At 45.8% G+C, this 12,886-nt stretch overlaps 1 protein-coding gene across 1 annotated transcript in view; it reads left to right on the plus strand.

Moving 5' to 3' along the window:
* The first annotated feature begins 5,803 nt into the window (after nucleotides 1–5,803).
* ST8SIA3 (ST8 alpha-N-acetyl-neuraminide alpha-2,8-sialyltransferase 3) overlaps nucleotides 5,804–12,886 on the plus strand; it is a 70,956-nt gene continuing 63,873 nt past the window's right edge. Inside the window, exons 1-2 of the mRNA XM_086960440.1 lie at nucleotides 5,804–6,298; nucleotides 8,950–9,069. Of these exons, the coding sequence (XP_086816566.1) occupies nucleotides 6,120–6,298; nucleotides 8,950–9,069 (299 nt within the window). The 5' untranslated portion in view covers nucleotides 5,804–6,119. The remainder of the gene's footprint in view (nucleotides 6,299–8,949; nucleotides 9,070–12,886) is intronic.

The following is a 12,886-nucleotide window of genomic DNA, read 5'->3' on the forward strand; positions in this document are numbered from 1 at the left end:
ATGTCAATGCAAAGGAATATACGTTTCTAAACCCTTCTGGCCTAGCCATAAGGCCCGTTCCCTTCCATGCCTTGCAGCATGACATTCTTCTATTAGCAGCTACATGACATGGATCATGATTAATCACATCTAATAAGGTTATACATTTTCACACATTTCTGCATTAGTTCCACTTCTATATGAAATCCCTAGATTAACTAAACATTTCGAAGTATAGGTGAATATATTTTCAGCACTCATAGCATTTCTCTTATGATTTGCGCGTACTACTTGTAATTTTAGTGTACTCATACAATTTGTTCAGTTTGCGCTCTCTCAGATGCTACTGATGTCTTGCCATATTTGCAATTGCCAAGCAGGGAATGGCTTTGGGCGTGGCCTTTTATAAGCACCACAACAAAATGGCCACCAAGATTATCGATCTCACATGCCCTGTGGGGAATACCTAGGAAGTTCTTGAATGTGTTCACAAGCTCAACTCTTACGTGAAAAAGGCCTGTAATGAGTTGGTATGTGTTTCCTTACGTGCTTGCTGGAACGTTTTCACCACTTAAATCGTCATGTGAAATAGGCACGTTTAGAGGTGGTGTGTGCAGGTATATATGTCTCCTTATGTGTGTGTTTCAATTTCTCCACCTCCATGGCATCATTGCCTGAGTACAGAGAAGGCCCTCAACAGTGGTGGGAGAAACATGGGGCATGACACTACCCCCCACAAGACTCGCAGTCTCGGCAAAGGTTTGGACTTAGTGTGATGAGTGTCATGCAAAATGTTTGGCAAGTTGGGAGGGGAGAAGATATGAAAAAGGCTCCCATGACCATTCTTCTGGTCCAAAGCCTTCCAATCCACTAAGTAAATAAAGTGCCCCGACCGATTTTCAAATCTAAGATTTGTTTTACTTTGTATTCTACTTCCCCTCTCATTGTCACTGGAGTGGGTGGAATAAGGATCATAATGTGGAGATAACAAGCCTTCAGAAGAGACATGTGGAATTCTGGGTGGAATTGCATGCTAGAAGGTAGGGCCAATTCACAGTGACTAAATTGAGGATTTTTATAAACGTAAATGGCCCCACATACTGTTGTTTAATATTGCGGTTTCCAGGAAGTGTTAGATGTTTTGTTGTCAATCATACATGACAGACCCACTTGACATACAGAAGTTCTACAGGACCAACACCAGAATGGTCCTGATAGCACCAGAGTGGCCGCGCCAGTGGTAGTACTCGGATCTCCTGCAACTGTCAGAAGCTCCACAACGGCGGCTGCCCTGCTGGCCGGACTTGCTGACCAAAAACGAGGGGAGAGTATTTCATCCCAATCTCCCGTCTTTGAGATTGACTGCATGGCTCCTGAAGTCATCCAGTACAGACACCTAGACCTCTCTGCTGACTGCATGCACATTCTCCCTGAAGCAAAGAGACCCTCCTCCAGGTTCTAATGAGCATTTATTTATCAGCATATTTCTTTGTGGATTTTTTTTGGCTTCTTCTAATTGTTTTTTAGCTACTAGCATCATTGTGTGAAGTTGTTTATGATGTTCTTCTGCCGAAGGCAACTGAGAATTCCTTTGTAGGTGAAAAGGTAAAATATTAGGATGAAAGCTCATTAGAAAATAAAAAGGTGAACAGCCCAATGTGAAATTTTTAGTGTTATTGTACACAACTTCAGCCATCCACAGATATTGCAACCAATCATTTCCATATTGTAGTTGTATGCTTCACAGACACTGACCTAGATTTGATTTAGGCGCTCAGTCATGCCATCTGTCTCCGGGTGGTAACTAGTGGATAGATGAGCATCGATGTTTAAAAGTTCATATAGCTGTTTGCAGAACTGAGAAGTGAGTCTTGGTCTGAAAATATTACTCTGGGGGTTCCATGTAACTCAATTCTGCTTTGGGTGAACTTTCGTGCAAAATCTAGAGCATTAGGAAGTTTTGGTAATGCTATAAAGTGTCCCACTTTGGTTAAACGGTCTACTATAAAGAGTGATAGTGTGTGCCCTTGGTTGCAGGGTAGCTCCACCACAAGGTCCATGGAAATTGTGTGCCATGGTGATGCTAGCATAGGAATAGGACATAAAATGCCTGCTAGTTTTAGATGGCTGGATTTCATCCTTTCACAGATGGAGGAGGTTCTACAGCAGTTTTTACAATTAAGAAACGGGTAATGAGGGAAATGGATTTTCATGACCCTATTTGTCCTGCTAAGTCTGAGTCCTGAACCCACTGTATGGTTTGATTTTAGAGGTCTCGGGATGGTGCGTAACTTGTATGATCGTACCATAACAGCCCTTCTTTTTAAATCGGTTTAAGCCTTTGTTTAGCCGGTTCTTTGTTTTGACTATCTTTCACTCGAGCCGTGAGTATGCTCAGGAAATCTTTGGAATAGTATTGACTCCCTGACTCATTGATTCTGACCTTGAAGTTTGATCTTGTAAAATGAAATGGGATCATTCTCTGGGCTCTTGTCTAACGCAATATAGACTCTTGATAAAGCACCCGTCTTACCATTATGGGTTCCTGGCTAATAGGATATTGTGAAGTCTAAGTCAGAGAAGTCTGAGGACCAACTGTGTGCCTAGATCCAATTAAATAATGGGGCCATACTTCAAACAATCTTTTTATAGCCAATAATTCCTTATCAGAGATGCTGTAATTAATTTAACAAGATGTTAACTTCTGTGTATAGTATGGCACAGGGTATATCTGGGGAGTGTCTGAGCTTCTTTGCATTATTACTGCACCTGATTGGAGACATCTGCTTCAACAATGAAATGCAAAGTTACGTCTGGGTGAAGTACAATTGGTTCGTGCACAAATCGCCTTTTAACTTCGGCAGAGGCCTGTTTATTTTCTGGGAGCCATATAAAAAGTATTTCCTTTGCGGAATAACCTGGTTAGCGTATGAACTACTCAAGAAAAACCTTTGATAAATTGCCTATAAAAATTGAGGAATCCCAAAAGCTCTGTAAACTCTTCACACTAGTGGGTTAAGGACAGTGCAGGATTGCTTTGACTTTACTGACATCCATTTGAATTCCTTTGGGACTAATGACATACCTTAAAAAAATCAATTTTGGGGACATGAAACCGACACATCTTGAGTTTTGTAAAAAGGTGATATTGATGTAACAGTGCTAGGACCACCTTAACATATTCAATGTGATCTTATGGTATGTCTGAAGAAATAAGTATATCGTCTATATAGACAATGAAGAACACATCTAGGTAACCCCTCAACAAATCACCCATAAAGGTACTGCAAGGCTGCTGTGGCATTTTAGAGTCCAAAGGACATGACCTGATATTCATAGAGTCAAAACCTGGTCCTGAATCCATTCTTCCACTTATTGCCCTGTCAGACTCTGACTAGGTAGTACGTGCCCCAGGGATCCAGGTTAGTGAATATTACTGCTCTTTTAATCTGGTCTAATTGAACTAGTATCAATGGTAGAGAGCATCGATTTTTGATGGCCAGCTTTATAATTGCCCGATAATCAATACAGCCCCATAATTCCCTCCTGTCCCCCCTTTGTGAGTAACAAAAAAAAGTGGGGAAGATGATGGAGACTTAGAAGGAAGAATAAACCAGGAAGCTACATTTTCTTCTATGTATTGTTTTAAATGCAGAGTTTCGGGTTCACTCAAGGCATAAATTAGACTGCATGGGATCGAGGCCCCAGGTACTAAATCTATGTGGCAGTCATAGTCTCAGTGTGGTGGAAGTTTACTGGCTTATTCTTTGTCAAAATACTTTTTATAGGTGGCATAACATTCAGGTAAAGTAGTTACGCAGCCTATCTGTGTGTTCACACATCCGTACGTAAGATGTTTCACAGGCCCTTTCACTTGAGATGTCTGATTGAAACCCACAGGATGGCAGTGTGGGATGCAATAACTAGAGTTTAAGTCTATGGAGCTCATGGCCCAGTTTACAGAAGGATCATGAAGAGTAAGTCATGGCATTCCAAGTATAAGAATAAACTAAGGAGCATCAGTGAGACTGAATTGAATATGTTCAACAAGGTCTGCGACTGGTCCCAACAAGTGAGGACACCATAGGAGCATCCCCACACAGGTTCGGGATTGAGAACCAGAGTGTTGGAATCATCCCTTCCCATCAGGAGTGTGGAGATGCTTACCCTGCAGGAGGAGTACAGGAAACCTTCAATAGCTGATGGAGTGAGACCGTAAGGGAGAGAGAGCATGCGCCTGCCATTTGCACCTGCTGAGTCCACGTGCAGATGACTCACCTGAGCCGCTGCAAGCGCCAATGGACCTGGCACACTCCAGGACTCTGCACACTTACTGGAGTGGTTAAGACTCGTTTTGGGTCGTTCGGCCCCAGGGGAACTCGCTTCTGAGATAGCTGTGGCGCTAGGATACTTGTGAATTCAATTTAAGAGCCAAAGTGGACTCTTGTAACACGCACTGCTTGTAAGGCATTCCCTGGATGTTGCCAACAGTAAAAGTGGAATAACCACTTCTGCTAATGCGAGGAAGAAGTAGGACAAGGAATTGTCATTGAAACACTAGAGCCCCGACTACAAGGGGAATTCTGTTATTGGTTGTGAAAATCGTATGTTTCCTTTGTGTGGTTAGCGGTAGAAGTAACATACTTCTATTTTTTCAAAACTGAATATTTCGCTGGACATCGATTTATTGCTGCTGCTGCATACATTTTGAGTTGTGAGCCCATGATCACTAATCTGTATTCACACCTCACCAGAGGGATCCTTAGACTGCTCAACCACATTTACCACTGAGAGTCAAGTACAGAAGAGGTATTTGGCTTCGCTGCTCAGAATCCATAGGCGAGCCGGTACCAAGACATCATGAATAAATGGCCTCAACACCATGGTTGGTCCCTGTAACCCCTGCGTGCCCCTTGGCCCTCTGAAAAGTGTTCTGACAAGCTTTGATCCCAACATAAAGTGCATTTCCATAGTTTAGCTTCCTGGTGATGAAGGCTTGGGTGTCAGTTCTGCGAGTGTTGGAGGGAAGTCATTTGAAGATCTTATTGTGCATATTATCTTTAAATCTTATACAATCTAGATACATATGATCCCGCTGATTTGAGAGTCTAGGGTTGTGAGCTACAGTTTTTTGGTACACGTGTATGGACACTTTCCTCCCTCGATCGCGGTGCTCAGTTCTGTGGCAGCCTTTTACATATGGATTGTACAGGCCTGTATACTTACAATATACCATAGTGATGTCACTGACCCTTCACTCTGTTAGCAGTGTTGATGTATTTGGTACACATACTAGACATGATTTGGACGCACATTTTGATCTGGGTGCTTGTGAGTAGATTCGGAATTCAAGCTTATAGTGCGGTAATGTATGGCATCTAGCCATTATATAGCAGGCGCATGTACATGTGGTCTGGCAGTGATAGATACTCTGTCTGGTCCATGGGTGATTATGTATCTCACCCAGACCATGTAACATTCGACCCTGGAGGGGCAATCCCGGTGCCCGGGGATGGTCTCTGTGCCTGCCACGCAGGGATGTACACACATCACTGATACAATGTACATGCCCTGTTGTTTTATCACAGCCTCCCGGCGTGGGGGCTGCTATATGTGCTCTGTATACAGTCAGTTTCCATGAAACGCGTTGCCTTTGCTTAGAGCATCTCCGTGCCTGGTGCCGGCGCTTTGCATACATTCAAATATACATCCTCCTAACCCATGCATTTGCATCCCGGGCAGGTAATGCGTGTCAGGGACGGATGCCTTAATTCCAGCCCCTCCCCCGCGCCGAGAGCTCGCTCGGCGAGATTAGAGTTCATTAATTAAATGCTGTGCCTGTATCGAGCGGCGGCACAACCCCCGTCTCATTCCTCGTGCAGCGGGAGAGGGATGGCAGCTCGTGGTTCCGGACGGAGGATGAGGGGGGCCCCGGGCAGCAGCCGCGGCTCACACGCAGCACCAGCGCAGCCGGCTGCCATTTCCCTGCCGCCCAGCTCTCCATTTTAGCTCCAGTCTTCCCCCCCACCCCGTCGGCCCCGGCTCCATTCCCTGCCTGCATCTGCTGCATGTCTCGACGCCGGGGCGCGCGCCCTTCCTCGTATGATTTAATGTTTCTCTGAATTGGTTCCCCCCCAGGGATGAGAGTTTTCAAAATGGTGCGGGTAGCGAGCGTGTTGGGGCTGGTGATGCTTAGCGTGGCGCTGCTGATCCTGTCCCTCATCAGCTATGTCTCCCTGAAGAAGGACAACATCTTCACCACCCCCCGGTACGCCAGCTCGGGGGGGCCTCGGATGTACATGTTCCACGCCGGGTTTCGGTAAGTGCGTGCCTGGCAGGGCTGAGGCCCCGTGCTCACTGGTGGGTGAGAGGCAGTGGTCTGTTTTTTTTTAACGGCTTTAATGTGTGGTGTGTGTATTTGGCTGGTGATAGGACCTGCTAGGAGGGGTGGGCCGGTGTGTATTCCACCGTTTTGGATGGATGCCAGGCAGGGTGCAGCCATTGCTGTCCGCTCACTGTGGTGCTCCCTCTGCCTGCCTGTGTTCTTGGTGTGTTTCTGTGCAGGATGAGGTGACTAGCAGGCATGGAGGGGGGCTGTTTGATCTCCCACCCCGTGGTTACATGCCTGCAGGGATCAGTCATGTCTGCCGCTCATCTTGCTTAGATCAGAGGCGCCACGGATGGGACATGCGTGTGAGCTTCATGGTGTGAACCGGGCTCGGTGGAAGCGGGGGCTGAGGGGGCTGTTCAGGCCGCTTCTTGCTGGTGATTTTCCGTGGGAGGGGGTCAGAGCGGTGGAGAGGGGGCTGCTGTTGTTTACTGGGTGGCCGTGCGTCTTCTCTCTCCGTGGGAGGAGGGGTCGCTCTCTGCAGGAAGCAGCGGCGGTGATGTCTGCAGGACGGGAAACCCGGGAAGGGAGGGCCGGGCCGCACAGATTGCAGGGGAGCCTGAGAGCAGGGCCACCCGAGAGGGGGTCCGAGGCCCGTGGGTGGTGGGTTTGGGATGAGGGGGGAAGGGGTCTCTTGCGGACAGTACACAATTCTCTAAACGCTCGGATTAATCCCTGCGGCAGATCTCGGGGCCAGGGGGTAGAACAACAGAGCAGGGGGTGATGGGCGCACAGCAGGACTGGGAGGCAGCGGCGACAATACTACAGAAGAAGGAAGGGCTGGGGCCCAAATTTCAGAGGCCCCGATGACAGATTGCATGGGACATGATAGCAGAGCTCATGGGCGTAGGGAGCAGAGCTACAGCCAACGGAGCTCAGGAGCAGAGAGTAGAACCCAGGGGCGCCGACTGCAGGACTGGGGGTAGATACAGTACAACTATGGGCCACAGGGCAGAAGAACTCAGGGCGCAAGAACCCAGGGCCACCGGCAGTAGATATCAGGGACAAGGCTGTGGTGAATACAGTAGACAATACACTCCCACGGCCACAGGCATCAAAACTAATGGGCCACGGGTGTGGCCTACCGGCTAGAGCGGTGGACCTCGAAGCTGGGGAACCAGGTTCGAATCTCTGCAGGGGGTGCTTAACATCCTGTGATTCTGGGCAAATCCCTTAATCTCTTCGTACCTAACCAAATGAATGTGTTCGTCTGCAACCCAACTAGTGCTCATGTAAAGCGCTCTGGTACCTTCGGGTCGAGTTCTAGCTATATACGACAAAAACAATGAGTTGCATACAGAAAATTCCAGGGCCAGAGGCAGTAGAACTCAGCGTCACAGGCATTATATCTCAAGGATAGTGCAGCTGTGCATACAGTAGAGTCCAGGGCCCCAAGCAGGAGCACCCGTGGCCACGGGCAGTAGAAGCCACAGGCCATGGGCAGTAGAAGTATGGGCCATGTGCAGGAGAGCTATGGGCCGCAGGCAGTTGAACCCAGGGGCCAAAGGCAGCCGAACTAAGGACCAGAGGTAGTCGAACCCTAGGCCAGAGGCAGTAGAACTCAAGGCCAGTCCTGGAGTTATATAGAGTAGAGCTCAGGGCCGCAGGTATAATTCAGGGCTCCTGGCTACCGGCAGCAGAACTCAGGGCCACAGAGCCCCAAAAAGAGGCAGAACATGTCGGTGTACGTTCTAAGCAGTCTTTGTCGCAGTACTGCATTTGAAAGCCTGCTAACGGTGGTCGTGAGAGCCTCTTTAGTGGTTAGGCCTGTGTATCGGTCCAACCATCACGATGGCAGCCGCCATATTGGAATATGACACTATAGAAGCACAAGGCATGGAAGGCCGGGATGCAATGTGCTGTGCTCTTTCAAACACACCTGCATAGTTCTTGGGTTCTTGGCCATCCTCAACCGATTATTTAGCAAGTATAAAGCCCCCCAACTCGCACCCCCAACACATTCTGATTCAGCCTTAATCTATCCCCCTCTTCTGTTCTATGTAATGCATTTCCTCTCTGTACAGCTCGACATCTCCCAGCTCTCCACATCTACCATCGCCTCCCACCTTACCCCCACATTTCTGTTATGACACTCGGCCTCTATTAAGGTCCGGGCCTCTTTTCTCCACTCCCTCTCCCCACTCACCTTTGCAGGCCGTGCCCCCCACAAGCATCACATAAGCTATTTCACATTGGCCCCGTTTTCAAGACGATGCAAATATAGATTGTATGTGCGGAGTCAGTTCGGGAGTTGCATGCCAATGAGATGACATTTGAGCATGCGGGCCTGCCCTCCCCGGGCCGAGGGGGGGCCGAGGGGCGCGGCCGGGCCCGGGAGCAGGGAGAGCTCTGTCCAGGGTGCTGAACAGAGTCTGGCACCCGGGCCCAATTCTTTAGACAGCGCCTGTACAAAGCATTCGTATTTACACACAGCCACACCAAGTTCGCGTCTTTGCTCTACATGCAAACTTGTAAAATACTGTTAGGCTAAAGGAACCTTAAATTAGCCTACTGCACTTCATCGCATTGCTCACTTTTTGGAGCGGATAACATGTTAACTTGGACACGGTTTATTTTTTCAGGTCACAATTTGCCCTGAAGTTTTTGGACCCTTCCTTTGTACCAATTACTAATTCACTGACGCAGGAGCTACAGGAAAAACCGAAATGGATATTCAACAGGACTGCGTTTCTAAGGCAAAGGTAAGTCAACAAAATGGAGCAAAACTATTTTTTTATTTTTCGTGTTTATGCCGTATGTGGCTGAAATTGATTACTTGGTCTGCTGTTCGTGCTTGAATTGTTTAATTTATTTGTTGTCTATTCCCACTACAAGATATGGAACCCCCTATGTGGATGGCTCGAATGTGTAAACAGAAGGCTTTTTGAATGCATTAGCTCATTTCATTAGAGCTATTGGCTTTGCTCCTGCTAGTTGTCCCGAAAGAGACAATTCTTTTCAGTAACCCAGGCTAAATATATTTTGACATATGGTCACCCCATTTCCACTAGTAATAAGGCATATCTAGGCAATTTGTTGCAATTTGGCAACATACTGGAAATATTTGTGGTGGTACCAATATGCACCTGGTGATGGCCTGGATATTGTATCAGTCCTGGCTGCCTCTCAGCCGATGACATGAGTGCTGACACATATGTCCCTAAAGTAAAAAATGCATCAGAATTTGCAAATGTGGTCAAACAGCCTTCTCAGAGGCTCACCCACTCTTGGGTCCCATGAAATCACCCACAGTCTGCCCTTCAGAGATGCATAACTGACAGAACAGGCAGTGAAATACAAGCCTAGTTGCTGACACGAAAAAACAAAACAGATTGTTTCTGTAAACAGTGCATGTATATTAGGCAAATAATATAACTTGTGGGGAATCCGTGTGATTCAGTGTGGTTTTGAGATGTCAAATAGTCCCCCAAGCACTGCAATGCAAAAGCACTCAATAGAAGGAGCAATGATACAGTAAACAGCCAATAGCATGACAGGCATACTGCTCTGGGTGGAGCAAAAGCCAACACTGTGTATATTTTAAACAACTGTTAATGGTGCTGTTAAGCTTGACCTAAACAATTCTGCTAATGGAGTTCTATAATTTGCAAAATGCTCTCCCCCAAAATGCCTCCTCGTAAGAGTTGTGAATCTGTGTATAACCAACACAGGACGTTTAAATACTGCTAATGGGTGCAGTAAGTGGCATAGTAGTTGGTTAAGGAGGCAACCAAGCGAAAGGGGGCGCAAAGTTTGAGAAAACATAACAAGCATTTGCAATGCAATAGGTCTCGCATGTTCAAGAGTTAGAGCTATTGATGTTGTAAATGACAAAGTCTTTTACCTATCCATAATATGCCAGGTTTGGTTTGATTACGTGTTTTTGAAAATAACATATGTAACTTGAGCGTATTTTGCATTTTATATATAGCACAAACAGGAACCGATCTGTACCGTAGCGCTTTACATTAGGACAGTTACAACTGCATGTAAGCAGTTTCTATTAGCACGGTTTCAAAGTTTCAAAACAAAAGCATATCAGTGTTCACATTTTCCTATTTACAAGCTGTGCGGAAGAGCACGGCCTGCTGTAGAATGTGCTAGTGAAAATACTCTGATGGAATTAGGAAATGGCACCATCTTCATAGCCTAGCCCTGCTGGTCTGATAATCATCAAAAGCAAGCCTTTTGTATGGGGAGGCTTCCATTTTTCCTTCCAATATGGCTGCAGTCATGTCATTCATATTAGGAAAACATGGTGAAAGAATTGTTGCAAATATTTGTTTCAATACGTGTTGAAAGAATATGCTGATATGCCGTCTAGTCAATCATTGGGGGCCTGTATCCAGACACAGGGATCCCTAGTAGCCCAAACACCACACATGAGCCCCCTTCGCCCTAGCTGCCAACCCTTTTGACTACCTCCGCTGACCATTGACCATGCAATGGTCCAGCAAATGCTCATGTCAGGTTGGCAGGAGGGCGCTTTCATATCACAATAATGGTGCCCATCCAGTTCTGGCTGCCTGGGATGGCTTCCCAAGCTCATGTTGGCTCCAGTCCTGCAAGGACCAGCAGGCAAAGACCAAGTCAGTGCCAGATCTGGAGCTGAGTTCTTTTCTGCAAGACCTTTCAAGGCAGTGGTAGGCCATCTTGATGCAGTATTATTATCATGCAATATTCTATATGCAATTGTATTGTCTGGCGGGAGGTCACACAGCAGAGAACACCTGGGTACACATTTTCTTTATTTCTTCATGGTGTATGGACAGCACACGGGTGACCCTAGTGACTGTTTCAGTCCTACTCAGCAACTGCAGAGATCTGGAACACCTACCATGGAATGCTAAACATAGTGTTCTACACAGTATGTCATAGCAGAAAGCTATGTGTCTACAAGATACCTTAGCGGAGGAGCTATATTGAATGATATATATATATATATATATATATATATATATATATATATATATATATATATATATATATATATATATATATATATATATATATATATATATATTTGTGTATATATAAATTACCTACGGGCGGTCGCCAGTCAGTAGTTCTAGTTAGGACGGAGTGTCTATCAAAAAGGACAATTTAAAATGCCTATATCTTTGGTTCCACTTGATGAATCTCCATTAAAGTTTCCCCAAACATTTTTCTGGGACTGCAGACGCTCATTGGAAAGTTTTGGGGTGGTTCATGAAATAGGGGGCAGAGAAAAAAGGGGGGTCCCAAAATGCGCTATCCCCATGTTAATTCCCTTTGGACCTTTGAACAAGCCTACAGTTTGAACCACTGGATGAAATTCCACCAAATTTGTCAGGAAGGTAGATGTTGTTTGCAGATCGTGCTTTTTGTGATTTGTATTTTGTTGGGAATTACACATGGATTTATGCACACTCGCGAACTCCTGATTGGCTGGCCGCACCTTCACAGAAAAGTTGTGCCTGGATATTTTGTTTGTTGAGAAAACAGTCCCCAGGGCTTAAAAGTTGTTTGCAAACTGAATGGATGGATCAGGTGAGAGGTTTCCTGACCCTTTATGCATGTTATGAAAGAGGGCTGAGCATGTGTCCTGGGGTCAGAAATGTGAAAAAAACTTTCTTTTGGCCTCTTAAAATCAGTGGATCCCTTGCGAGGCTCAGCGAGCCTCGCAAGGGATTACCAGATTTAACGATGCTGGAAAATATATATATATATACATTTTTACACTTACTCTTACTGTCGCACCCATTCAGATAACCATGCAGATACTGTCCCACCCATTCACATACTTATACAGACACTGTTACATCCATTCACAAATCCATACAGGCATTGTCACACTCATTTATGAACCAAAACAGACACTGTTCCCTCCATTCACATATTCATAGACACACTTTCATACCCATTCACAAACCTAGACAGACACTGTGACACCTATTTACAAACCCAAACAGACTCTATCACCCCCATTCACAAACCCAAACAGACAATTCAGAAATTCACTGAAAAAAAAGGTTACAGGGACATTATAGTGAGGCTGGCATTTCACTTGTACAAAACCAGAGAAACTCAGCATTTATAGTTAGCTGACCTAACTATAACTTACGCCCCCAATGTACTGCTGATGACCTCACATATTACATCACTCAGGGCAAGGTCAGTGACATCACTGATGACATCTCAAATGACATCACCGATGACAGCTCAAATGACATCAGTAATGACTTCATCCACACAAGCACTCACACACCCACTTATAACCCCATTACAACAAATCATACATGCGCATACACACAATCACTGACATACCCATGCACACACCCATACAAACACTAACACACCTACTCATTGATTCATAGAGCTACTCACACATCAACTCACCCATAAAGCAAACTAACACAACCACTAATTCACATATAGTGCAATTTATGCACCTACTCACTATCCAATACAGCCACCCACATATCCAGTTATAAAGACATACACACGCACTCATACACCCATTCTCATACTGAATCAGTC

Source organism: Lissotriton vulgaris, chromosome 3_1 (assembly GCF_964263255.1).
Source record: "Lissotriton vulgaris chromosome 3_1, aLisVul1.2, whole genome shotgun sequence".
Lineage (NCBI taxonomy): Eukaryota > Metazoa > Chordata > Amphibia > Caudata > Salamandridae > Lissotriton > Lissotriton vulgaris.